At 33.0% G+C, this 27,406-nt stretch overlaps 5 protein-coding genes across 13 annotated transcripts; 3 read left to right on the top strand and 2 right to left on the bottom strand.

Annotated features, from left to right (window-relative positions):
- Positions 1-530: 530 nt before the first annotated feature.
- LOC105839719 (ubiquitin thioesterase otubain-like) lies at positions 531-2,966 on the top strand. The gene is made up of 5 exons (XM_012686220.3): positions 531-696; positions 764-816; positions 1,136-1,435; positions 2,217-2,417; positions 2,495-2,966. The coding sequence occupies exons 1-5, from the start codon at positions 654-656 to the stop codon at positions 2,690-2,692; spliced, it is 795 nt and encodes a 264-aa protein (XP_012541674.1). The 5' UTR covers positions 531-653; the 3' UTR covers positions 2,693-2,966.
- A 132-nt stretch (positions 2,967-3,098) lies between these two features.
- LOC105839720 (BLOC-1-related complex subunit 7) lies at positions 3,099-4,696 on the bottom strand. Of its 4 annotated transcripts, none has more exons than XM_036282517.1 (4): positions 4,545-4,696; positions 4,414-4,472; positions 3,911-4,348; positions 3,099-3,820 (listed from the first exon to the last, which is right to left on the bottom strand). In XM_036282517.1, the coding sequence occupies exons 3-4, from the start codon at positions 4,166-4,168 to the stop codon at positions 3,641-3,643; spliced, it is 438 nt and encodes a 145-aa protein (XP_036138410.1). In that variant the 5' UTR covers positions 4,169-4,348; positions 4,414-4,472; positions 4,545-4,696; the 3' UTR covers positions 3,099-3,640. The 4 variants fall into 4 exon arrangements, with proteins under 4 accessions (XP_036138410.1, XP_012541676.1, XP_036138409.1 ...); XM_012686222.3 differs by having other exon boundaries at positions 3,911-4,158; XM_036282516.1 differs by having other exon boundaries at positions 4,414-4,696.
- Positions 4,697-5,591: 895 nt separating this feature from the next.
- LOC105828623 lies at positions 5,592-11,205 on the top strand. Of its 5 annotated transcripts, XM_036282515.1 has the most exons (6): positions 5,592-5,881; positions 7,093-7,522; positions 7,609-7,800; positions 8,200-8,393; positions 8,478-8,629; positions 10,976-11,205. In XM_036282515.1, exons 2-6 carry the CDS (start codon positions 7,094-7,096, stop codon positions 11,005-11,007), a joined length of 999 nt encoding a protein of 332 aa, XP_036138408.1. In that variant the 5' UTR covers positions 5,592-5,881; position 7,093; the 3' UTR covers positions 11,008-11,205. The 5 variants fall into 5 exon arrangements, with proteins under 5 accessions (XP_036138408.1, XP_012522529.1, XP_012522530.1 ...); XM_012667075.3 differs by lacking the exon at positions 5,592-5,881 and having other exon boundaries at positions 7,011-7,522; XM_012667076.3 differs by lacking the exons at positions 5,592-5,881; positions 10,976-11,205 and adding an exon at positions 9,079-9,145 and having other exon boundaries at positions 7,011-7,522.
- LOC105828622 (zinc finger protein 708) lies at positions 9,861-16,015 on the bottom strand. 2 transcript variants are annotated; one of them, XM_012667074.3, is made up of 3 exons: positions 14,891-16,015; positions 14,405-14,762; positions 9,861-13,843 (listed from the first exon to the last, which is right to left on the bottom strand). In XM_012667074.3, the coding sequence occupies exons 2-3, from the start codon at positions 14,723-14,725 to the stop codon at positions 11,846-11,848; spliced, it is 2,319 nt and encodes a 772-aa protein (XP_012522528.2). In that variant the 5' UTR covers positions 14,726-14,762; positions 14,891-16,015; the 3' UTR covers positions 9,861-11,845. The 2 variants fall into 2 exon arrangements, with proteins under 2 accessions (XP_012522528.2, XP_012522527.2); XM_012667073.3 differs by having other exon boundaries at positions 15,263-16,014.
- Positions 16,016-19,048: 3,033 nt separating this feature from the next.
- LOC105833907 (AP-3 complex subunit delta-1) lies at positions 19,049-26,635 on the top strand. The gene is made up of 14 exons (XM_012676006.3): positions 19,049-19,144; positions 19,291-19,386; positions 19,544-19,672; positions 20,126-20,536; positions 21,007-21,080; positions 21,310-21,753; positions 21,826-22,053; positions 22,170-22,332; positions 22,490-22,672; positions 22,807-23,221; positions 23,300-23,571; positions 23,704-24,258; positions 24,346-24,771; positions 24,979-26,635. Exons 1-14 carry the CDS (start codon positions 19,049-19,051, stop codon positions 25,069-25,071), a joined length of 3,585 nt encoding a protein of 1,194 aa, XP_012531460.2. The 3' UTR covers positions 25,072-26,635.
- The last annotated feature ends 771 nt before the right edge of the window (positions 26,636-27,406 follow it).

The following is a 27,406-nucleotide window of genomic DNA, read 5'->3' as shown; positions in this document are numbered from 1 at the left end:
TAATTACAATAATATTTACAGTAAAAGTGAAACAACCAAAGGATAAAATTGATTATTCACATGTCCTCAAATTCTAGAAACTTATATATACACATTTTTCAAAAAAAGTAATTATATATACTTATAACTTAATAATCATAATGCAAGTGACATTACAAAAAACAATGATGAACTTTGGATCTACAGAGAATTCTTTCAGTCAAATAATAATTGGCTATTAGTGTACATGATAAATAAAATTTTTGAACAAACTGTGTAACGTCACATACCTTTCTCGATCGTTATTGGCTTGAAACATTGATTTAAAAAAAAAATAATAATAAAATTTATTCTATTTATAATATAAAAATTTGGCGTTGACGAAAACAAAATATTTTATACCTGCGGATTCAATGTCCACGTTAGGTTTAATATACTTCGTGTAAATTTAATAGACCGTTTACCTCGAGCGCGAGGATTCATGGTCTGTCATGGCCGTTCCAGGCTGTCCGCTGCGTAAACTATATCTAGATTGAATTTCGCTAATGCTGCCAACAGAAAAGCGTGAAGCACAGCGGCAAACACCTTTTCAACTTCACATGGAGACATCGGGCTTTTGTTTACGATTGATAATTTGACAGCCGTGGTGAAATTTAAGCAAAGTTTTCTAAGATATGGAAAATAACTCGCTTAAGGAGCAACCCGTAGAAAACACAGGTCTTTTAGCGTCATTTATTCTTGAGAAATCAAGCCGGGTAATTTATTATCATGATCTTAATTTCAGATGTTAACCAGGATGAGTTGATACTTCAACAACAGAGACGTATCGAGAAGGAGGTTAATATGCCGTTTGTGTGTCACGTTTAATGTGTAGACTGATATATTAGTTTTGTTTAATTCGTGTGGTTAGAAGTATAATTAATCGCATGTTTAAATTAACCTTATTAATGTGAAATAAATATTAATTATTTTGTTATTTATAATTTATTACTCGATAAAATGTATAACTACATCTAAATGATATAATATTGCTTTCAATAACAAATTTTATTCTCTAAATATTAACTTGACAATTTTTAAGTGTTTTCTTTCAAATAAAGACTTAAACATCTATGAGTTCCATTTTTTTATATACAATTATTGTCTTTTATTCTAGATCTCAGAATCTATAGCATTAGTTGGTGAAAAGGAACCATTGAAGAGCTTGGAACAGGAATATGCAGAGGATGACGTGTATCTCTCGAAGGCGAAAGCCTTGGCTCAAAAATATTCTTACATTAGGAGAACTAGACCTGATGGCAATTGTTTCTTCAGAGCATTTAGTTATGCTTATTTGGAGAAATTAATTGGAAACAAGGAGGAATATGATAAGTTTCGTGATCTAGCTAGAAAAAGCAAGGATAGCCTTGTAGCTCTAGGTTTTCCCCAATTTACAGTCGAAGACTTTCATGATACGGTGAGCCTGTATGCTTTTATCCTTAATCTTATTTACATATGTATTAGCATGTGTTAACACAAATTGAGAATTTATTTTGAAAAATATATGTGGTACATATATAATACATATATATTCATTTTTAAAAAGCATGTCAAACTAAGATTATCATATTAAGATAAATAAATGTGTGGTAGCACATTGAATATGCAAGCAGTAAATAGAGAAGCAATATTAGATATATGAATAATCAGTAATCAGAGATGGGCAGTATTTAAATAAACTGGTAATAGATTCAGTAGTTTATTTTTATTTATTTTATTAAAAAGCTTGAGAACATTATATATTAAAAATTTAATGTTAAACCAAGACTATTATATAAACATAAGTAAATGTGTGGCAAAATAAATAAGGAGACAGTACTAGATACATGCAACTGTAATTAGAAGGCAGTATTCAGGACATTGACTAGCAGAATTGGTAATATTTATACCTTATATTTTTATTTCTTTCATTATATTTCAGTAATCAGTTTTTGAACTTATTGCTTTTATTTTAAAGTTTTTATTTGAATACTGATGAAAAAGAATACTTGTTATATATTTCAGAAATTGCAAAATACGCAATTTCTTAATCAATTTCCACTACATGTTTGAAGTGGTAATTTGGGCAGTTACCTTAATATATTATATATTTTATATATGTATTGTATAATATATATGTATTGTATATTATATAATTTTTTACAACATAAAATTTATTATGAGATACACGAGTTGATTCAAATAAATTTATGTTATAGTTTATGGAAGTCATTGACAAAGTAGGCGGCGACACAGAGTCCAGTCACATGGAGTTACACAAATTGTTTAATGAACAAGGTTATTCCGATTATGTTGTTGTGTATCTTAGATTAATTACATCTGGTCAGTTGCAGCGCGACGCCGATTTCTACCAACATTTTATTGAGGGAGAACGTACTATCTCAGAATTCTGCCATCAGGTTCGAATCTGACATTATTCACAACTTTTTTTACATTTTAATTTTTCACCGTTTTTTTTTTTTTTTTTTTTCCTTAGGAAGTCGAACCAATGTACAAGGAATCCGACCATATTCACATTATAGCAATGAGTAGTGCCCTAGGAACTGGTGTTAGAGTTCGTTACATGGACAGAGGTGCAGGAACTGAAGTGACTGCTCATGACTTTCCTGAAGGTGCTATACCAGCCGTGCACTTATTATATCGTCCTGGTCATTATGATATTCTTTATCCTTGATGAATCTTATGCAAGTTTTTTTTCTAAATAATATAAAAATGATTTCTAACGATCAGATCTATTTCAAACTATTTTCAAAAATGTTTCCGTCATAACGTAATATATTATCTTTAATCTAAAAAAAGAAAGAAGTAAATAAGTTGATTTCGTGTACACATTTTAGAAACCCATAAGTGCATTTGCATTTTATGAGTTTGTCGATATAATCCGTTGTTTATGAGCGACATTTTAAACTTTAAGATTAATTATCTAAAATAAATATCAAAGAAATCGATGTATCGCATTATTTAATTTCCATATTTTTCTGTCCTTTTTCTTATTTTTTCTTTATCCTAATTAGTAATTATAGGTAATTACGTAACGTACAATTTCAGTCATAAGAAAATTAATAACCCCTTTTGCTTAATCTTCAAGAAAGTGTTATTTCAATTTTATGTTCCTTTCATACAGAAGAATTATTTATATTTTATCTACATATATATTAATTTTTTAAATAGTTACACAATGCAAACATACAGTCTTAATTTACGAATATATCACAGAAATTAAAAACATTTTATAACTTTTTATAACAGTCTGAGAAGAATTTATAACAAAAAGAAAGAAGTGTTACATATGCATACTTTTCAAATCATACAGTCATCATTTAGTTTAGAAAAAGGTGCACGTTTTTAAAACCAATCAATCCTGCGATATAAAATTATGATTCAGGAATGCTACTCTAAGTGTTCTTGTGTATCATTTTTTATCTTTGTTTAACGAATGTTGAACAAGAATGAAACAATACATTAAGGTACTCAAGGGAAACGTAATCCAGCATATTGTTTCTATAAATACATATATCCTGCAGACATTCATTCACATATAGAAAACTGTGTGTGTGTGTGTGTGTATGTGTGTGTGCGTGCGTACGTGGCATATATACAACAAAATAGTTGTATCAATATGTTATCGTTGCATAGATCGCACTTGTTCTGTAACTTGTTCCAACATTGCCGAATTTTTATCAATCGCGTCCATTTGATATTCCAAATGAGTGGCGATGAGTGCAAGCTTCTTCAAACCAGATTCCATCGTCTCCAATCCATGTTCCTGTTGCGCAAAATTTCTTGCTGCATGTGTTAGAATCTACAAGGATAAGTTTAGTGATAAAATGATTAACTTAATATTATAATATCATTAAACTCTCCTAGAAGCTAATTAAAAAAAATACATTACCTCACTACTTTTAGAACCTCGTTGTATCTGCCTGGCGAGCGAGGCAATATTATTGACATTAACTTGCACTCTATCTGCTAATCTCATCTTTGACTCGATAAATAAGCTACGTGCGCTTGTACTGGATGCTGAAGCCATATTGTATTGCTTTTCATTAATTGTCGGGTAAATCTTACTCTTAATATTATCCAGGATAAACCGTACGTTTTGTTGATTGGTATTCTTGATTAAAGAGACTATTTCATTATCTGAAAACATTACAATCGAAGGCGATGTTCCTTTATGATTTAGCACTATCAAATATCATAGTGAAAAGAAACCAAAGTAAAAAATTATTTTTTACTTTTAAAACTTTGTATAATTTTATGTAAATTACTTTATTAGAACTTATAGTATATTTCTTTCATTTTTTTAATACTTCAAACTGTAGGTGAGGCCCTAAAATAAGATGTTTGGTTATCACATCCTATCACATAATTTGTATCTTAATATCATAATGTTACCTTGAAAATATTCTTTATATATGTACGCGTTTATACATTTGGCATTTCCGTTGTTATGTCTAAAAAGAAGTTGAGTCATATACAATGTTATAAACGATAATCGCAAATATCACAACGTATTTGACAGCTACCGATACATTGGATTTCAATGTATTAATATGTGCAAGCATGCGCGAAACATAAGTATTTCCGAATTCTTTAGAGAGAGAAGTATGAGGTTTGTTCTTGGTAGCTGTACTGCTGCACTGGTGCAATAAGTTAGAATGAGAAAAATATATATTTGTCTTACTCTAACTTATTGCACTAGTGCAGCAGTGCAGCGACAAAGAACAGTGGTTTCGCTTGGCAGTCTTGGGAGTACTGTCAGTGTGCAGTGTTAGACGGGATGGTTTTTCTCGCGCGAGAATTCGCAGTATAAATCTATTATTTTATTTGATTTTATACAATCTTGACTTTTAAAAAAAATTTTATATAATGTTTAAATATATAGTCAAAATAGAGCTCCTAAAAACCTATATAAATCAGATTTTTATATTTCAATAATGTTATATTTGACGCGCATGCACGAGAAAAACCGTCTACATACTGTGCTAGTCTGCTAGTGTGTCTGTGCGCTAGTGTGCCAGTCCATGGGTGCGTTCCGTTTCACGCATAGACCGCATGAGACGACAACGCATCGCATGAGCGCATGAGTCCGTTCCGTTTCTCTATGCGCAAAACCAAAATGGCTGTCGCGCATAGACATCGCTAGAGATACTATAACAGAGATTCGCCAATGTGCCGTCTTGGGGTAAAACCGGATATCGGATATGACGTTTTCGATGGCGGTTTACTCTGTTTTCTTTTGACAGGTGACAGGTGACAGGTTAGATCGGCTAGGCTTTCTCTGTCAGTTATATCTATCTTTCTCTCTCATACTTCCGGTTATACCCCAAGCGACGGGAGCCAATCAGAAATCGTTAATGCATTGGCGAATCTCTGTTAGGCCCGGTTCCACAACTCACGGTTAAATTAACTGGCCGATTATTCCATTGGAATTGACCAATCGTATTTGTCGTTGAGCAAAATTAACAAATACGATTGGTCAATTCCAATGGAATAATTGGCCAGTTAATTTAACCGTGAGTTGTGGAACCGGACCTTATAGTATCTCTAGACATCGCATGAGCTGCCTCACCTCAAGAGCTGAAGCAGTTCATGCGTTCTCATGCGCTGTGTGGTGAGGCGCGGGAGACTATTCCTATGCGCGCATGAATTGCGCATGGAGTGAAACGGAACGATCTTCAAGTTTTTCATGCGTGAAACGGAACGCATCCCATATCAGTGTGACTGTTGTCATAGATTTTACCTAAGATTCGCCACATGAAAAAATATAACTTTAAGAGTATATTTATTATATCCAGCAACCGAAGGAGAATATGCAGTTTTTTTGAGAGTTTGTACTGCGTATTAAAATTGAAATATTGAAGTAAGTACACAACAGATTGTTTATTAAACATTCCGTTTAGGCCTGCGATTTGTTTTTTATTCCTGCACTGTTGCACTAGTGCAATAAGTTAGAATGAGAAAAAATATATTTGTCTTGTTCTAACTTATAGCACCAGTGCTGCAGTGTAGAAATAAAAAACAGACCTCTGGTCTACAATAGCTGAAGTAAGCATGGAGTAAGAAGTAAGACTAGGCGTAATGCAAGGTCTACAATGTCAGCAGGAATAATGGAGTAGGAGTAAGAAGTAAGAAATATGAAATGAGATTTGCCCATTTCGTTTACTTCCAGTTTTTAATTGATCAATTGTTACTCTTACTCCTTACTCCATTACTCCTGCTGACATTTTAGACCTTTCATAAGAAAGCTGGCGTAATGCTGTAAGCGAAATAAATTATTTTCATTTTGTCTTACTTCTACTCCTGCTTTTCTTAACGCTCGGTCAATCACAGCACAGAAGGAAATTACTCTTACTTCTTACTTCATGCTTATTCCAGCTATTATAGACCAGGTCTTATTCTAGTTACAAAAAGCTGTAAAAGACTGAGCGTTTTATATGAAAATGTAATGATATTTGTTACTGCTTAAAGATTGAGTTTTCTTTTAAAGTAATTGATTTGGCGCAAAATATATAATCTCTTTTCAACTTCTCACATTTCTAATGTGAAAAAAGAGAGAAGATGCACTGTGAAGAAGTTCAGTTAAACGAACAGAATCTATAAATTTCAAATGGGATTTAAGTGTTACTGTTTCTGTAATGTTGACCTTTTTGAATCTTGTTAAATAATACAAAACTTTATATGTGCATACAAATTGTGTGTTCATATAGAATTGATGTTTGTACTCATATATATATATATATATATATATATATATATATATATATATGTATATAATGATATCATGGTCATGTTTCAATATATACTGCCAATACTAATAATATAATCTATACATAATGTGAACTGTAGATTTTTAGTATTGTACATGTATACATGGACAGGAATGCCTGGCCATATAAAGTTACCTGCATTTTGATTTCTATATAGAATACATGCACTAGAAATCCTTGAACACAACAGCTAACTCAATTCATATTTTTGTCCACGTGTGTACATCATAATATGATAATGTTTAAAATTGCTAATAAAACTGGATTACATTTAAATGTATTCTATCTTAATCTGCAATATTAGGATGGAAAGTGAAAATTATGGTCACAGTTTGACAACATCTGCTGACAAAAACATTAAAACATCATTTGACACAAGTGATTTAACAAAAGACTCAAAGGATGAAAATGTCAACACAAACACACAACTTAAAGTTAAATACAAAGTTAAAAAAAAAGGGAATAGAATAAACACATCAAAGGATAAAGATAGCAATTTGACAGAAGAGTCACAGAATAAAGATGTCTGTAAAGTTAAATGCAAAGATGAAGATATTCAAAATAAGGCAAAAATAACACAGAATAAAAGCGACACAAAGAAAATAATAAAAAATAAATATACTTGTAAAGATGAATCTGAAGATGAAGATATAGAAGACGAGTATTACAGTGATGCAACATACATAGCACAACAGAAAACATCGACAGAGAAATTGCACTATCCAGACTCGATAGTAATAAAATTTTTTAATTCAATTCAATTTTAACTTTAACGAAAGCTTTATGAATAAAATACAAATATACTTATTTATTTTTGTAGCGTTTATATAATTTACGTGTACAACTGAGGCATACAGTACCACCGCAGCACAAAATTGAAAAATGTGCTGGATCTCATATGCCAACACGAGCAGAAATAAGTGAATTTGAAAAAATAATACCAATCAAAAGAGGTTTGTATTCTTTGGAAGAGGATAAGATTATCGCTAAGAATTGGAAAACATTTTGCAAGGTTAGTATGCAAGATATAATTTCTGTTTGCTTATTAATATTCTTAGGAAATATTTCTTAAATAAAATTAAACAATAAGATATTTGACTAATGAATATTATACATGAAGATAAAGATAAGATTACTTATTCGATCTACAGTGCTAGATGTTGAATAACAATTTTTCTACGAATTTAATATTTCTAGCTATTATGAACTGCGCGCCGATACTTTTGTCTGTCTCGAAATACAATTACTAGCTAGCTACCAATCCTCAGAAGCAATTGCTAAAAATATTAAATTCACAGAAAAATTGTTATTTATTATCAAGATCTGCTGCAGACTGAATAGACAATCTTAAAATTAAACGATTTTCTACAACATATATGTCTAATACAGACTTTGTTTACAACATTAACAGCTACATGATTGGGATGTAAAAATGACTAGACCATTTTTACAATTAAGAGATGAATTAAAAAGAGACTATCGTATACGTAAAAAGATAGAAAGACGAAAATTTGTGCAGTTTTTAGCTGATGGTTTACCAGATAGAACTCTATACAGTGTTTATCACAGATTTAGAAATTTATATGAGAACAATGTACAAAGAAGGTAATATTTAACAAAACATTTATATATAAAATATTAGATTATATACATCTTTATCAAAAAATTATGAAATATTAAAATTACTAGGTATAAACCTGAAGAAGATATAATGATATTAAATCATTTAGAAAATAATCCATCTCTTAATGAAAAACGCAAATATGTCGATTTAGCTAAGGCTCTTCAGAGAACAAGACACTCAATTTGGCGACGTTACCGAATATTAAAAAAGAAAAAATGTAAGGATTAAGTGATGGACATATATTTTTAATAAAAGTTTAATAAAAATTTTTTTTAAATAAATCGTAATTATATAATAGGCCTGTTCTTTATCGCTACATTGCTGCACTGATGCAATAAGTTAGAATAAGACATATTTTTTCTTATTCTAACTTATTGCACTAGTACAGCAGTGCAGCAACAAAGAACAAGCCTAATATGATATTATTTTTTTTACCGGTATCCTTATAAAGTGTGACAATTATTTTGATAACAAATTCTTTGTAATATTTTGGAATAAAAATTGTAATAAAGAAAATGTTAAAACTATAATAGTTTTCAAATAAATGAAGAGTTTAAATTACGAATGACTTACGAGATTACGAATGACAGGATTAGAATTTTGTATTAAGAAATGACAAAATAGTGATAAATGTATTTTTATGAAATATTTTTTATGTCTTTTTAGAGATACATGCATATAGTCAGACAAAAATAACATCTCTGTTACGTCCTCGTGCAAAGTTTGTTTTATCGAAAAAATAATCTAAAAATCTTTAGACATCTTTTCACTTTGTTGAAAAAACAATTTTAAAAAAGCATTTTTTGTTATCTTTTAGTATTTTGAGCTATCTAGAACAGTTTTTGAAATATTTGTTTGGATTATTAAAAATAGAACACCTTGTATATACACGGAAAAAATGATAAATATATTAACAGAAAGTTTATTAATTCTATTAATCTGTATGCTAAAATAAAACTGAAAATATATTTATGTAAATATAAATGATGATACATTAAAAATATTGTTAACTTTCAAAATTTGTTCCTCTTAACATTTTATTTGTTAGGTTAATTATTAAACAAGTTTATTGCATATAATTAGTTTTACATAAAATTAAATTTTTTTGTAAAATAGAGATATACAAAAAGTTTATTAAATTTTTAATATTAATTGCATTATACAAATTACATTAAAAATTACTTCATTACGTAAATAATAAAGTAGAAATAGAACATTATATCTTCGAATCTACATTATATAGTTTAATTTTAACTTTGTGTTAAATCAAATATAATACTTGCCATCTGATTAAATGTGATTAAATAATTTTTTATCAGTAATTTTTTACATGAAATCTTTTTGAATGTGTTTTGTTTGTCACAATAAAAAGAATAATTATAGTATTTTATTAATATAAGTTTATATATAGATAGATAGATAAGGCGCTATAGGAAATGAAAAACTTGTTTTTTGATCGATAAAAAATTCATTTAATTATGCATTGATAATCATATAATAATGAGATGGAGAGATCTATATCGCAACAAGAACTGTAGACTGAAAAGCTAATACTTCTATTAGCGGTACAAAAAATATAATAAAATGACAATACTAGCTAAGATTTTAAAATATAAATTTTACTTCATTCAGCATTTGAGAAAATAAGATTTACAAATTTTATACCATTAAATATTTAAATGAATGATGATCAGTCTCGTCTATACCTGTATATATATATATATATAACTAAATTATATATATGTATATGTATATTTGTACACTTTATTTTATATAAGTCACGTTTTTATCTATTAAATTAAAAATTAAAGTAAATCTAATACTTTAAATACGATTTGTCAAAAAAAATAAGCATGTTTTTGCTAATCAATAATTATCAAAAATGATATTGTAATTATTACTTTCAACACAATATTTTCAGTTAAAAGAACATAAGATATCTTTCTTGATAGTTACATTATGTACTTAACATATAATGTTAAGATTTTCATTTTTAACAAAGTTAAAAAATATGATCGCACAATATTATTTTCTTCTGTGATAATATTTAGTCCTCATTTTATTTATATAATTAACTATTTTCGTAAATGTGTACAGAGTATGAATATGATTATCATTCATTTAATTATGACATTTGGCGATCGAATACATGCCGATTAAATTTATTAAATAATCATATCGAGTTCTTTCATTCGATTATCACGTACACAATATAATCACAGCCCAGAAATTGTATACCTGATATTACATTTCTAGTGCTATTATTCTTGCGCAACTATCGGAATTTTTAAAACACACTAAAAATCAAACGATTAATAATTACGCTTCGTATGTTGGCTTTTTTTTATAAATTCATCATCATGCATACAAATTTCTAAATCTAAAAGAAAAAGATAGAAGATATGCGTTTCGATTATTTGAATTTCTAAATACAGTCGCGTTATATTTTTCTTTTCCATCGTGAATTAATTTTCTTAATTTCTCTCTTGTTTCCAATTCATTTATTAATTTAATTTTCATGATAATCGATTCGATAAATAATCAGATAAATAACACTTTACAGATGAAGGAAAGAAATGGAACTTTGCTGTATGACAAAGACTTGTAATTATTCTCTCCTAAAATAACACAACGTAAACAACTATCATGTAATATGTGGTACAACAAGATCTGGATTATACGAATACATACAAAAATATATATGTATATATGTACACATGTTGAAATATGTGGAATCCACAAATATTCATACCTACGATATCAAATAATAAAAAAATAGTTCACAATTTTTAACAACAGTAATTGTTCCATTTTGAAAATTCTTCATTCTTCCTCGTGTAAACATTATGTTTAATTTTATTACCATGGATACTCATTTACGTGGTTTAAAAGCAAAGCACTCAAGCAAACTATTTACGTTTAATAAATCTTTTAAATATTAAAAAATGTTTAGCTATACGTTTTTATGTGAAAAAAACATTTACGAAACATTTTATTAAATTATATTTTAATAAATAATTTATTATATTTTAAACTAGTAAAAATATTAAAGTAAACATTATAAGATCTTTTTAAAATCTTTTAAAATCTTATAAAAGCTTTTTTTAAAAATGTTTTTTAGAAAAAAATCAAACTTTTAACGTTTACTTTTTCAGCTGAAAGGGTTGAAATTGATTTCTAACGTTTATTAAACGTATTTTGAATCTGTGTTGCTTGAGCACTAATGTCTTCGAACGCCGGGTATATCCAAGGAACGTTATCCATTATGACAAAAGAGCTGGCACGTGTATTTACAGAGCTGACGTATAACTTGTGTTGCATGCGTTTCGTATGCGTAGAATTTACAGCTGTAGCAGCAATAGCTTGTATACGACAATTCGTCGCAGACACTCACGAATAACGGTTGTAATTTGTAACATCACATTCCTCATTCTTAGAACATTTGACCTATCACAGCGACTGGTCGTACCGCCGTTCCGTTATTCACATTATTCATATTCACGTGGATGTGGGTGACCGTGTGCGGTATGTGATGATGATTGTGATCATCGACGATCATCTCGCCGTACTGGGCGCGACAGCGCTTCTGATGCGCGAACAGACTGCCGCTATGGCTGTACGCGGCACCACACGTCTTGCATACGTACGGCTTCTCGCCCGAATGCGTGTACGTGTGTTCCTTCAATGTGCTGAGCCTTTTGAACGCTTTGCCGCAGGTCTTGCAGAGGTAGTTTGCCTCGCCGGTATGCCGGGTCAAGTGCCTGCGAAAGGCCGAACTCACTGCGAATGCGGCGCTACATACATGACAGACGAACGGCTTATCGCCCGTGTGAATGCGAATGTGATTCGCCAGGCTAGTCGTGGTCGTGAAGCCGCTATTGCACGTCGTACATACGTGTGGCTTGACACCCGTGTGAGTTCGCATGTGATAGGTGAGGGACGAATTGCTCGGGTACACCTTACTGCAGATGTGACACAGGTACTCGCGCGGCACCTTTTCCTTCGGCTTGTGCGTCCTCTGATGGAGAACGAGACGTGCCTGACTAGCGCAAACCTTTCTGCAGATCTCGCACGTAACAGGCTCAGCCTTCGGCTTGTGCATCGATACGTGCCGTCGCAGACCCTTCTTCGTGGCCATGACCTTGTCGCAGTGCTGGCACTTGTACTCCCCGGATCCCTCTTCGTCGCTCTCCTCCTTCTTGACGTTCTCGGTTTCCGGCGTGGCGTTCATCGTGTTACCGCTCGGTAAGTCATTGTCGTCCGAGTCGTATAGCTTGTTGTCGTCCACCAGATTATCCAGCAGCCCATGCCCATGCTTCTCCGCGTGCTTCTTCAACGTGTCCGGCCTGAAGAACCATTTCTTACACACGGTGCAGGAGTACTTCTTGTCCCCGTGCACAAGGGCGTGTCTTCTTAGGTTTTTCAAGGATGAGCAATACTGGTTGCAGATCTCGCACTTGTACAACTCGGGCGGATTCTCGAATTCATCCGCTTCGTTTCCAGCCGGCCCGGTTTCGTCATCGGTGTCGTCCTCGCTCTTGAGCTCCTTCTTCGGCTCCTTATTGTCTTTTCGTTCACTCGTATTGATCTGCTTTATCATATCGTTCACCTTCTCCGTATGCGACTTCAAGTGTCTCACGAGGCTCTGAGACTTGGAGAAGGACGCGTGACAGAGCTGACACACGTGCGGCTTCGACACGTGAATCTTCCGATGGTTTTCCATGTTCTCCTGCTTATAGAACATCTTCAGGCAGATGTCGCACTTGTACTTCTTCTCGTGGACCAACGAGTGCTTCTTCAGACCCTTTTGCGTGGCATACTGCTTGGAACAGATCTTGCATTTGAATTTCGTCTCCACTGAATCCTGACTATCACTGCTCGGCTCGTAATAATTGTCAACGATCTCGTCGTCGCTGTACATTTTTCTAGCCGATTTTGCCTTTCTCGTGGACGTACGCTTTTGCGGAACGCTCTCCTCTTCCTGTACACTATTATTAGGTAGGCTTTCATTGACAAATTGCTCCTCTTGTTCCGCATTATTTTTTTCCATGTACTGATTAGTCTCTTTGATGTCGTCATCCTTGTTTTGTAAATTGATGATGTTAGACGTATCCGGCACTTGCTCCTCCGCTATGTGCGTCATTTGATGAACCTCCGCTAGGCAGGAATCCTTCCCTCCTTCTTCTTTACCCCCTTCAAATCCGATGGAACAAATGAACAGTTTCTCATCTGGTATCTGAATTTGATTGGCGTTCAGATTGACTTCGCTTTTGGGAAACGAAGTAACAGTGGTAGTTTGAATGTACTCTTCTTGCACACTCGCAGCAACCACTTGCATGTCTTCCCTTGTAAAATAATCCTCTTGGAAAGGGTCTGGCTTCTTTGACAATACAATTTGTATATCTGTCTGTGTGCAAGAGTCCTGAAAATCCTGAAAAAGTACATTACGTGTGTATATATGTATAGAAATTTTCAGTCAACTCTTTTGAGTTGAAAAGCTATCATGTCTCAACCACTTGAGCAATTCTTATGAAATTTGGAAGAAGTATTAAGAAAGATTAAAAGTTTTATTTGATACTATTATTGATAATGATAGACATAATTGAAGATGTTTTATAAGGTTTTTATAAGGTCTCAAAATCGAAAAATTGAAATTTGTTGATGTGAGCATATTCAAAATTACCTTCAATATGCCATTCTTTTACTTCAATTGTTACTCGTACTAAATTTCATATTTTTCTAATCAACAATTCTCAAAAGTTGTGGTAATCTATCATATTAGTTTGCTCATTCAATCCTTTTTTTAAATTAAAGTTTCACATATTCTTCATCAGAAATCTGTTTTTTTTTTTCTTCAAGAAGAGTTTATTAGAAAATTATGAAGTTCAGTACAAATGAATTGTAAGAATTAAAGAGCAAAAGAATAGCACATTGAAGTAATTTGTATGTTTCAAATGCAGACAAATATAAGTCAACAAAATGACATGCTTACCATAGCAGGTTTAATACACTTGGCAGGCTTATTGTAGTACATGCGCAACCTAGCGTCGGAGTGTTGGCACTGCTGCCTGAATTCGTGGGCGACGCTGGCTTTATAGATACAAGCGTCGCATATGAGGGAAGGCAATCCATCCTGTTCATGTATCTCGATGGAGCCGCAGACTTGTATCTTCTGCGAGAGATCTGTGAGATCATTCACCTCCAGAGGTTCCTTCTCGGAGGAGAAAATTGAGGACAAGTTGGTGCGCTCAGTCAGACAGATCCTACACACCCTGTCCATATTAACTGGTAAAGTGAAGTAACCCGAAGTCATTGTGCCGAGGATGTAAAGTTCACCTGCGACGAGTTATCTATATAAAATAAGAGAGGTACAATAGAAAAACTAAAAAAAAAAAATCTTGCAGATTATGCAGATAACATAACTTTAATCATCCGATATAGTTATAATTATAAAGATCAAGTTCCAACAAACGCGTACATGTGTAGAAGAAAAAAAAACAGCGTTTTCCTCTTCTAGTGACAATAATGCAAACAAAGACGGCATTGTCGCGATATGTTGCGTCAACGTCGCACGGCTCGTCGGCGTGCACTCTCAGACGACGGTATCGCAAGCAATAGATGGGGCAATTTAATACATCTTATGACTTATACAAACGAGTCCCGACGGATCATGTCTCGCAGCCGAATTGTGCGAAACTCGCGATACCACGACGGCGGCATGCGACGCCGCGAGGGCGACGAGCATTCCTCTTGCGTCGCGCGAATTCCATGCACGGTGCATCGCGCGCACCGCCAGGACAGAAAGAGAGAGAGAGGGAGAGATAAGGAGGAATTAAATATACAAATATACCGGAGGAGCGGTTCTCAACCACCCGACGTTCGACGTGCGTTCATGCGTCGTGCCGTCCTCGATACCGATCTGCTCCCCGACGCAGTGACGCCCAGCGCAGTCGAATGCGAACGAGACGACGCAATGCGACTCGACCGCTGACACTCGCGCGGACTCTTTCTCCTCGTCGCCTCGCTGGGCGGTAGAGAACAACGCTTTTCTCTTCAGGGCGCTCGGAGGCGCGATGCGCGCCGCTCCATGATCGATCCGTTGACTCGCGGCGACTCCGGCACTTCGCTCCGAACACCGTGTACCGTCCTGTCGGCTCCGCTCGCCCTTTGTCTCAGCTCGTAAAAGTTGAGAGCAATCTGAGACGAACGAACGCCCGAAAGATTCCGGAGTGTGGGTGGGTCAATACAAAGAAGAGTCGAGAAGATCGAGATATGAAAGCGCATGTATATACACATGCGTGGTGCGTGTGCGTGCGCGCGCGCGCGAGGTTACATCCGAAGTCTCGATTAATTGGTCAGCGACTCGCTATCTCGTTCTAAAACTCTATTCTTTCTAAGCTAATGCAACGGAGACGAAATATACATACATATATGTGTTTACATTTTATGCATACATATACATATATACACGTACATATATCCGTCGCCTAATGAAATTAACATCGGCTCCGATAGAAGTATAAAATTATAAAACTCTAATTTTATTTACAAGAAATCTTGAAATTTATACGATAAATATTATTCCTCTATAAATTAATAAAACTATATATATATTTCTTTTAAATAAAATTAGAGTAGCATTTTAATTTTACTTATAAATCTCTCTATTTTTAAATCTAATTATTTTCTATAAATAAAAAATCTCTTCTGTGTAACCATTAATTATAATTAATTATAATATAATAATATACATACATATTTTATTGATATTATGTATAGTTAATAAAATACTGTGTATTTATAATAAATCAAATTTTATACTTTGATTTATATTGAAAATCATGTTTTCTGTTAATACATATTACATTTTCATATTCCTTATACTACATATGCAATAGATATTACATATATTGCGGATTAAATTCGCAAATTACAAATGGTAAACCAATCTGATTAAAGAAATTTAAATCTGATTGGTAGATTATTCATAGTTCGCAATGCAAATTTATACGCATCTGCAGTTGTAGTTTGACATGAGATTAAAAACTAATTTATGATCTGTTATTTTTAATTACAATGGTGTAACAAGAAAAGAAAGATAAGTATATTTTTTCTCATCGTTCACGGTTACGTGACTTCAACCATTGACTGCGCTGCGCGCAAGTCGAAAGTGAGTCCAAGGAAAAAGGATATAGTACAAATTGGCGGCCAATATCCTTTTTTTTTTCTAGTTAAGGCTGTCTACATGTGTCTGTAAAGTCCCATGCAAGCATGTTTCTATTTACATAGGTTCTATTTACATATTCATTAGTCAAATTTTATTTTATAATATTGTCTCAACCAATGGCTACGTTGAGAAAATCAGAGAGGAACCTGATCGGCCACCGCGGCTTCTTTCGTGCGACCGATATTTGACTAGCATCATCGCCAAACGTGGATGTAAAGCCCGTTCTACATTAATCGCAGTCGCCAGTTGCAATTTGCAACACCCAATGATGGCGAGCTTTAATACATATATGTAAAAGCAAGACGGTGATTGACCACCGCGATGCCGCTTGCCGCGTCCTATGTGCAGGAGCTGGCCGATTATTCCATTGGAATTGACCAATCGTATTTGTTAATTTTGCTTAACGACAAATACGATTGGTCAATTCCAATGGAATAATCGGCCAGTTAATTTAACCGTGGGGTGCGGTCCCATGAAGCGGATTATGCGGAAGCGGAACGAGCGGATCACCAATCGCGGGATCATTCTGATAGAACTCTTTCAAAGATACCGTCGAAACGGTCCTGTGATTGGTGATCCGCTCGTTCCGCTTCCGCATAATCCGCTCCATGGGACTGCACCCTGAGTTGTGGAACCGGGCCTAAAGCCTTCGGCGCACAATACGATTTTTCATGCTGGATCACATACGAGGCATCTTAATACGTGTCCTGATTGGCTCGGATGATTATGGCTGCGTTTCGATATTCACTGTCAGTACTGAAATTCTACAGTGTATGTGACGTAAACTATAGATTTTCAGTACTGGCAGTGAATATCGAAACGCAGCCCAGGTCACCAAGGCTGTGTTCCAAAATTCACTGCCAGTACTGAAAATTTATAGTGACCTAGTTTACACCGAGCACTTGGTACGCGTATCAAATAGTAAATAACTAGTGAATGTGTTTAATCATTGGCTGATCAGCTTAAATTCACTACTTGATACGCGTACCAAGTGCTCGGTGTAAACTAGAGCAGTATGTGTAACGTGGACTATAGATTTTCAGTACTGGCAGTGAATTTTGGAACACAGCCCAAGTAAGCCAATAAGGATATGAAGGCTTAGCCGGATCTACAATAGGTGTAGTAAGCCTTATGCCATAAGAAATTGACCAATTATAATTGAATTTGAGAAGAATAATCGAATATAATTGGTTAATTCCTTATGGCATAAGGCTTACTACACTATTGTAGATCTGGGCTTAGGGCCAGTTTCACAAACGTCAGTTAACTGCTAACGGGAGGTTAATCGACTACCTATCTTTCTCTATATTATTATCTAAGGAGAGACAGAAAATCTATTAACCTCTCGTTAGCAGTTAACCGACGTTTGTGAAACAGGGGCTCGATTCTTGAATTCATTTGCAAGAGAAACGTATTCGCAAATTTTGTTCTTACAGAAAAGTTGAAAATTTATTGGCTATCGTATAGCTTTTAACCAATAAATCTGCAACTTTTCTGTTAGAGCGGATATTTGCGCATACGTTTTCTTGCGAATGAATTCAAGAATCGAGCCCCTGGCTCTTAACTGCATATCAAACAAATGGTTTGTTCTTTTTCGCTGCACTGTTGCACTGGTGCAATAAGTTGGAGTGAGAAAAAATATATTTGTCTTACTCTAATCTGCACCAGTGCAGCAGTACAGCGAAAAAGAACAAGCCAAAAGGCAGAAATACTGCCTGTGTCAATTTGTGTCTCTTAGGAAAGCTCCTAACAATTGGCTATGATCAAATGGGATGCTTTTAATTCGACAAGCGGTTTATGTTCGTAATCTATGTTGATTAATTTTTAACTCGATTGATTAATTATGTTGGATTTTTATTTAAAGAAATTTTTTTTTTAAAGATTTTACAGATGTGTTACATAATACATTTAAAGAACACATATGTGTTTAAAATATATGTTAAATGTATTAAAAAATATATAATAATAAATATACCCGTTTAAATATATACGTTTTAAGACAAATGTTTTTATTCAGTTTAAATCTCAAAACGTGCTGAAGGAAATTAAAGCTTTATGAGAATCGCATTTCCGGTACAAATTGCAAAAGCCGAACACTTTGATGGCATTACATATCCAATGGGAGAAGATACGTCAGATAGCCCGTGTTTGTCTGCCCTCTTGACATTATTTCTTAAGGCATGATTGCCAAGTAGCTATCTCTCCCTCTCTCACGTCGTCCGCCAGTCTGTCAAAAAGATGTGAATGCATGGTGGCGGATCAGGATTTACATATTTCGGTTAACTGTAATGGTATCAGGGCCACGTGTCGTCCGATTGAGTCGAGACGTACGGCCGATGCACGAGAAAGCTCCCTGAGCGGTGTCAGCGTAAGAACAACGGCATTTAATATTTTTTTTTAAATGCGACCATGGCACTCCGTAAGGTGAAGGGAAACTTCGAGCGGATGTTCGACAAGAATTTGACGGATCTGGTGCGCGGGATTAGGAACAATAAGGAGAACGAGGTGATTCTCGTTGAGTTTACGCTCCATCCAGCGGTTTCGCTGTTGCCGAAATTTTTAAATTGGAACTTAACCTTAATTTCCCTCTCGCTCTGTCCCGTCTCGTTTTCGCGTTGACAGGCGGATACTTTATTCTGTTGTTTTCTTAGGCGAAGTACATCGCGCAATGTATCGAAGAGATCAAGCAGGAGTTGCGGCAAGACAATGTGGCGGTCAAAGCCAACGCCGTGGCCAAGTTGACATATGTAAGTCTCTGGCATATGTAAATTTTGACAGATGCTGAGGTTGACATGATGCAATTTATACGATCGACTTGCATTTCAAATCCATCTAACTCAACTTGATTTAATTAAATCCAAGTTATCCCAAGCGCTAATGGCTAATATGTCTTTGTGTCTTCAGCTCCAGATGTTGGGATATGACATCAGCTGGGCTGGCTTTAACATAATAGAAGTAATGTCATCAACGAAGTTCACTCACAAGCGAATTGGCTATCTTGCTGCCAGTCAGAGTTTTCATGCAGATACAGAGGTAAAATCCATTTTGCATAAATTTGAAATAGATATTTAGTACATATTTTTCAGACCTTTGTATAAACAATATTATAGAATTGTAACAAAAGAATTTTTTTAAGTATATATGTTGTTATTATAAATTAAATATATATTATATATTAAATGAATAGATGTAAAAGATTATTAATAAAAATTATATACATGTATTATAAGTCAATGTACCAGTCAATGAACAAATAAAAATAATATATTTACTTTTAAGGAAAAAAATTTTTTTCAATCAAATCTATAAAAATTAAACTTGAAAAATATTAATTAATTTGTAACATTAATTTGAAATCTATAAATAAAAAATTAAAAAAATATATTTACTGATAATTGTTTAACTGGTACAGTGACCTGGGCAAAATGTTAAAGTTACAGCAAAATGACTACCTTGTAATTTATTAATACTTTCTTTTTGTTACAGTTATTGATGTTAACAACGAATATGATTCGTAAAGATTTGAATAGTCAAAATCAGTATGATGCTGGTTTGGCGCTGAGTGGTTTGTCTTGCTTTATAAGTCCAGATTTAGCGCGTGATCTGGTTCATGACATAATGACATTGTTGACTTCTACAAAGCCATACTTGCGCAAGAAGGCAGTTTTGATGATGTATAAAGTATTCCTGAGATTTCCTGAGGCCTTGAGGCCCGCTTTCCCTAGGTTGAAGGAAAAACTTGAGGATCCAGACAGTGGTGTTCAAAGTGCAGCGGTGAACGTAGTTTGCGAATTGGCCAGAAAAAACCCAAAGAATTACCTGAGTTTAGCGCCAGTTTTCTTTAAGCTGATGACAACTTCCACGAATAATTGGATGCTTATCAAAATTATCAAATTGGTGAGTGTTATTGTTTTAGATTTTTAAAGGATAAACAATACTTTTTATGCATTGTGCACACAAAGTCATATTCGTACTTATTTTTCTCATAATATTAAATTTTATACGTATTCATCTTTTTCTTACTATAAGCTGTGTTGGTTTATTTCTCATACTCAGTTCTCGACTATAACTCTGATCGAACCAAAGCTGGGTCGGCGACTTACTCAACCATTAATTGATCTGATTGCAAGGTTTACTTGTTTTTTTTTACATATGGTACAACTGTAGGTTTATTCATTGCAATTATGCACATATTATTGATAGAATACATCAGTATCCGTATTTTGTAGAATCATTAATATTGTTTCTTTGCATATAGTTTGATATTACATATTTCATCAGTACATGAGATAAGAATTAAGCTATTTTTCTATATTAAAAAATATGTTGAGTATATTTTAGAAAGCAATATGACATTATATTTCCAGTTTGGAGCATTGACACCTCTAGAACCTAGGCTTGGCAGAAAGTTAATAGAACCCCTTACCAATTTAATACACAGGTATTTAATGTATTTTATTCTAAAGCGTATGCTAATTATCATGCTTGTAATGTTATCATTGCTTGTAATTTAGTTTTACATCTTATAATTATCCAAATTTATCTTATTTATTTATTTTTAATTTTTTGTGTAAAATGTGTGTGTGGGTAGTATTTAACATCCATTTATTATGTTTTTTTTTGCATAAATTGATTTTTGGTATAATTTATAATATAATACTAATTTCCAGTACATCTGCAATGTCTTTACTATATGAATGTATTAATACGGTAATTGCCGTATTGATTTCTATATCGTCTGGTATGCCGAGTCACGCCGATTCGATACAGTTGTGTGTTCAAAAGTTGAGAATATTAATAGAGGACTCAGATCAAAACTTGAAGTATCTGGGATTGTTGGCGATGTCAAAAATATTGAGAAATCATCCAAAGAGCGTGCAATCTCACAAAGATTTAATTATGCAATGTCTTGATGATAAAGACGAAACTATAAGACTGCGTGCCTTGGATTTGTTGTATGGAATGGTTTCCAAGAAAAACCTAATGGAGATAGTTAAAAAGTTAATGGTACACATGGACAAAGCTGAAGGCACTATGTATCGCGATGAATTACTCTCAAAGATCATTCAAATTTGCTCACAGAATAATTATCACTTCATTACCTACTTTGAGTGGTAAATATAATTTTTTGGGAATATATTCATATTTTTTAGGGCAGATTATAGAAAATTTGTGTATATACACAGGTACATATCTGTATTGGTGGAACTTACACGAATGGAAGGCACCAAACACGGACCATTAGTAGCAACTCAATTACTTGATGTAGCAATTCGTGTACAAGCTATTCGAAAATATGCGGTTCAACAATGTGCCTTACTGCTTGAGAATTCATATCTTTTAACTGGCCAGCCAAGGGCAACAATGTCTGAGGTTTTATATGCAGCAGCATGGATTTGTGGAGAATTCTCTAGGTAATAAAAATTTTAGCATTAATCTGCATTTATACATATATAGGATCCAAGTAATACATGACAACATATTTAATACGATCTAATTAATTTAATAATGAATTAAATTAAATTAATAGTGAATTGGAAAATCCTTTGGCAACATTGCAATCTATGTTGCGATCACAAGCTTCTAGTTTGCCAGGACACATACAGGCTGTTTATGTTCATAATATATTAAAACTAGCTGCAACGACATTTGCTAAAGCAGAAAAAGAGGAAGATACTGAAACCATGGAAAAGGTATTATTTATGTATAATAATAAAATTTTTATATAATTTCTATGATGCAATAAAAAATTCAGTTAATGATATTTTAAAATATATTTATTTATTAAATTGAAATACAATTTTTAATTCTAATTTTATTTTTTTAGTATTAATAATTTTTTCTTTACAGATTTCTGAATTGAAGGACAAAATAGCAGTTTTTGTCTGTAGTGGCGATCTGGAAGTTCAGGAAAGGTCAAGTTCCGCATTAGTGCTACTTGAATGTTTAAAAGAAAATCCTGGGCTTGCACAGGAATTAGTAAAGACTTTTGAAGGTGAACTTAATCCAGTTGCACCAAAGGCTCAAAGAAAAGTAACTATCAATTAATATTGCATATTTGTATATTATGTACTTAAAAATATCTTTTATTAAATTGAAAATAAATATACACATATTGAGCCAGATTATTTACAAGTTTTACCATGCAAAAATTTTATGTCTTTTAGGTTCCAATACCTGAGAATTTGGATTTAGATTCCTGGATCAATGATCCACCTTCGGAGAGTTCAGATTCAGAGGATTTAGATATGAATGATATTTTTATTAAATCAGAGAAACCAAATAATTCGTTTTCCAAACGGGATTTAAACGAACCGTCCTTAGAGGAACTTGAAAGGAGGCGCGAAGCAAGAAAACTAGAGCAAGAAAATAATCCTCATTATCTGAAAGGCTCATTTAAGACTTCCACATCATATAACAATTCATCAGGCGTATACGAAGACTTTGAAAACATTCCCGTCACGGAATTAGACATCCCAATCTCTTTAAAGATTTCTAACTCGCATAGATGTCGTGATTTAGATAGCAGTCACAAAAGACATAAGAAGCATGAAAAGAAGAAGAAATCGAAAAAAAATAAAAGTATCTGTTATATGCATAAATCGTGTATTCCAAGCATGTTATTAAATATTTAAGATTCTTAACATTGAATGTTTTCAGATAAAAAATCTGCGTCGGAGGAAGATGAAAAAGAAGATGATAGTTCACCACTGCAAATAGTAAATACTGGAATTGGGGAATTACCTCCGGGTGCACAGATAAGTGATAGTGATGAGTACGATTTAGCAGACACAAATGATCCACATAGAGCTTTAAATATTGATTTAGATATGCCTTTACGGGAAGATGAAAGATTGCCTGTCTTAGAACACAGAGTTGTTGAAAATAAAATAACGAAGAAAGTTGAAGAAAAAGAGAATAAAAAGGAAAAAGTAAATTTATTTTTATACTTGATAAATGTTGTAACACAATTGGAATTTGTTTAAATTTTTAATTTGTTTAAATATTTTAAAAAATACTTTAAAAAATATTTTTAAAATAATTTATACTTTCTGCATTGATAGGGACATAGAAAATCTAAAAGAAAAGTAAAGAATGTCATGGAAAACAAGGTAAACAACGAAACAGAATCTAACTTCTGGTTGGAAACCAATTCATCTCCTGAAAAAGTACAGTCCCCTGCTATAGGAGAATACATTGAAGTATCTAGTGAGTCACAAAAAGATAGCAAACGCAAGAAGTCGAAGAGTCAAAACAAACACAAGAAATCCAACGACGAAGACACGAAGCATAGAAAATCAAAGAAATCGAAAAGTAAGAAGGAAAACAAGGCTTTGGATTATGAAGAAACAGCTGGAATATCTACTCCGTCAAAAGAAATATTACCGGAATTAAAAAATGATATAAATTCTGAATATAATACAATTACTGTACAGCAAGAGGAATACGAAGAATTAGCAAAAAATAAAGTCATTTCCATGAGGTATGAGCTGAAACAAATTCCCTACGATTCAAGTAAAATTATCGTATCGATTTGCATTACAAATATAAGTCAGCCGCTTGTAAAAGAATTAGTCTTTGACGTTCCAGACACATCGTCACTCAAATTAGTTAGGAATGTAAGTCAGTGCACATTTGAATATTTGGGATTTACTCATGAAAATAATTTTATTACATTTTATTATTTTTCTCTTTCTCTCTCGCAGCCTGAAGATGAATTCGGAATAAAACTGCCGTTCCAACTGCCTCTGCAATCTAATAAAGAAACTGAGTTTACCGTTCAAGTCTCCGATGTGACATTTGCTCAGAGATTGAGGGGTACACTGACATACATGTTTGAAAGTACAGAAGGCACGCAACAAGAAAAGCTCGACTTCACCGTGCCCTTGTCGTGCAGCAAGTTCATGGTTGGACATCTCTCTCACAAGGACATACTCACGGAACTTCTCAAAAGTGGTCAATTAGTATCTAAGATTAGAAGAGAAGTGATATCTTCTCAGGACTTTGGTGAAATTCTGAATATTATCTGCCGCAAATGCAATCTTACGCTTGTGGAACAAATTGATGATACTGCATCTTTATACGGACATTCTCTGAAGGGACATCATGTGTGCCTTTTGATAAAATATAACGTAAGTTAAATTATCTCACTTTATTTTATAGTAAAGAATTTGATAATCAAAGTTAAAAAATATTAATTAACTTAAAACAAAGAAATATATCAATATTTTATAGTAAGTAAGTATTACATGTTGATTTAGTTAAAAGTATAGAGATTTTAACTTTCTAAGTTTAGCAATATATAATGTATTAGATTTTGATGATTTTCCATGTTGCAGAGAGCGACAGAAAAGCTAGTAATTGAAGGTAAAGGTGACAATAACTCATTGCTGTCGGGAATTGGAGAGGAAATCTTAAGGATCCTGACATAATACTGATCAAGTGTCTATTTTGCAATTATTATTTCCTCATCATGCATCGCAATTATGTTGAACATACACTGAGCAAAGGAATACTTTGTGTCCACTGTACATAAAGTACAGATATATAGCAGCTATAGCATCTGCAAACCCATTAAATATTTTCGGAAAGGATCTTACCTAAACTTTACGTGTAATTTAGGTTATAAAGTTTGTTAAATATTTAAGAGATATACATATACACATACACACATATTATATAAATACATATACACATATGTACATTTCTATATGTGTAAGATGAGGTTTCATAAAGAAACTGCAAGAAGAAAGAAAGGGGAAGAATTTATTGCCAAGAATTGAAGACACTGGAATAAAAGTAGATTATGTTTCTATATAGGATTTAAGTCTGGCATGGCATTGACTTGCAATAAATACAGAATTATTTAAGTTACCCTGTAAGAGTTTAAGATAATTATCCAATTATCTTGTTGAATTACGTATCTTCCAAAAAGCTTCTGTAAATTAATACACTTTCTTATCTTTACAATGTTGCATTTACTACACGACATGTAATAATCGAAATAGCTTAATAATAAAGACTAACTGTTAAGGAACAGTTCTTTGTACAGTACGGAAATAAATGTTGCAATAGAAACGATTGACTCTACTTTCATGTTCAATGCCTTCAATTTTTGCTCAAATTGGGATGATAATATTCCATCGCTATTGTTGAGATCTTTATTATTTTGTAAAATATATGAAATATTATATTCATTGCGGTGTTGCGTTCGATCTTTGTAAACATGGATTAACTTGGAGCATAAGTGGTAAGCATGTTATAGCATATGACGCTTCCGTAATGTTGATAATAAGGCAAGAGATTATGTAAATTTAAAATTTGAATCGTGAGATAATTCATATATAGATATATAGCGTGATCACAAGCACATGATCCATGTATGCATAGTCGTATGACGCGAAAGAGTATGCCCTTATTTATTTTGCAATGGATTTTGATTGCATAAAGTTTTATATCCATTTTTCTTTCTTTTAATATCTTTGTCTTCTTTTTTGTTTTGAGATGCATAAAGATTTTTATATTTGAACATGAATTCTAGATTTTTACGTTACGTTAATCTAGTTATTAAACGTGTGCCAAAAAGATATTAGAGCTATCAATATCCAGACTATCCTTTTATTCCTAAAGCGACGTTGACTTTTATAGCTGCACGTTGACCTTTGGAGATACCTGAGTTGTATATTAATAATTTTCCTTCGTAGAAACGAAGCTTGCGATATACATCATGATAGACGCAAATAAATGTCTTTAATTTTTAATATCTCTTTGTATCTCATGTGCATTGCCATTGCAAAAAATAGCCGACATTTTTTTTAAATACAATTCACATGAAAGACGTACGTGCGAACGTGCATGTTGACCATGACATATTCTATTACAAATTACATGCCGCGAGATTAAGGTCGGCATTATTTTATTAACCGTACTTATCCCTCGAATCTTGCCTTTCGCAGGTGTAAACAACTATACAATAAAATTATAATTAGTTTACAATTTATCATTGCGACAATTTATTACTTAACAGTGCATTAATATTACTAGGGGAAATACCGCTTATTCGAATTCAACCGAGAAAGTTAATAATTTTTCATTTAGCTTAATTTTTAACTTTAATTTATAATTATTTTTAAAACTTATTAACTTATTAATTTTTTTCCTAAGTTAAAAATTTGTGTAAAAGGAAAAAATTCCATATAAAAATAAAATATATTTACATAATATTAAATAAAATTTAAATTTATTTGATGATTCATACTTGTTTTGAGTAATCTAATTTAAAAAATTATAACTTTCTGATTTAATGTTTTTTTTAAATTTTAATTTATCTTAAAATTAATTTAAATTTGATGTAATTTTTAACTAAGGTAGTTTTTTGTTCATGTAACTTAACGTAATGAAATTGATTTTAGACCTTGTTAACTTTAATTTAATTAAAAAATATATATTAACTTTGCTAATTTTTTTAAAGATTTTATATTTTTACTTTATAAGACAATTATTGATTTGACGTTACTTTTTTTCTACAAAGATGCGATTTGCGTGACGTGATCGGCTTTGGATTTTTGTACCGTGAATACAAATTTATATTAGTACCCTAATATAAATTCATTTAAAGCGACAGCGCGAATCGCCGTATTCATTCCGCGATGTGTCAGGTTGAACGAATACAAGCGCGGGCGTTTCGCAACGCGCGTTCCAGTGAGTGACGCGTGATTCTTGATTTGACGCGACGATCATCCGCGCCTTCCGCACAATGCTCTGGAA

This window comes from Monomorium pharaonis, chromosome 2, assembly GCF_013373865.1.
Source record: "Monomorium pharaonis isolate MP-MQ-018 chromosome 2, ASM1337386v2, whole genome shotgun sequence".
Lineage (NCBI taxonomy): Eukaryota > Metazoa > Arthropoda > Insecta > Hymenoptera > Formicidae > Monomorium > Monomorium pharaonis.
This window is presented reverse-complemented; position numbering and strand designations above follow the sequence as displayed.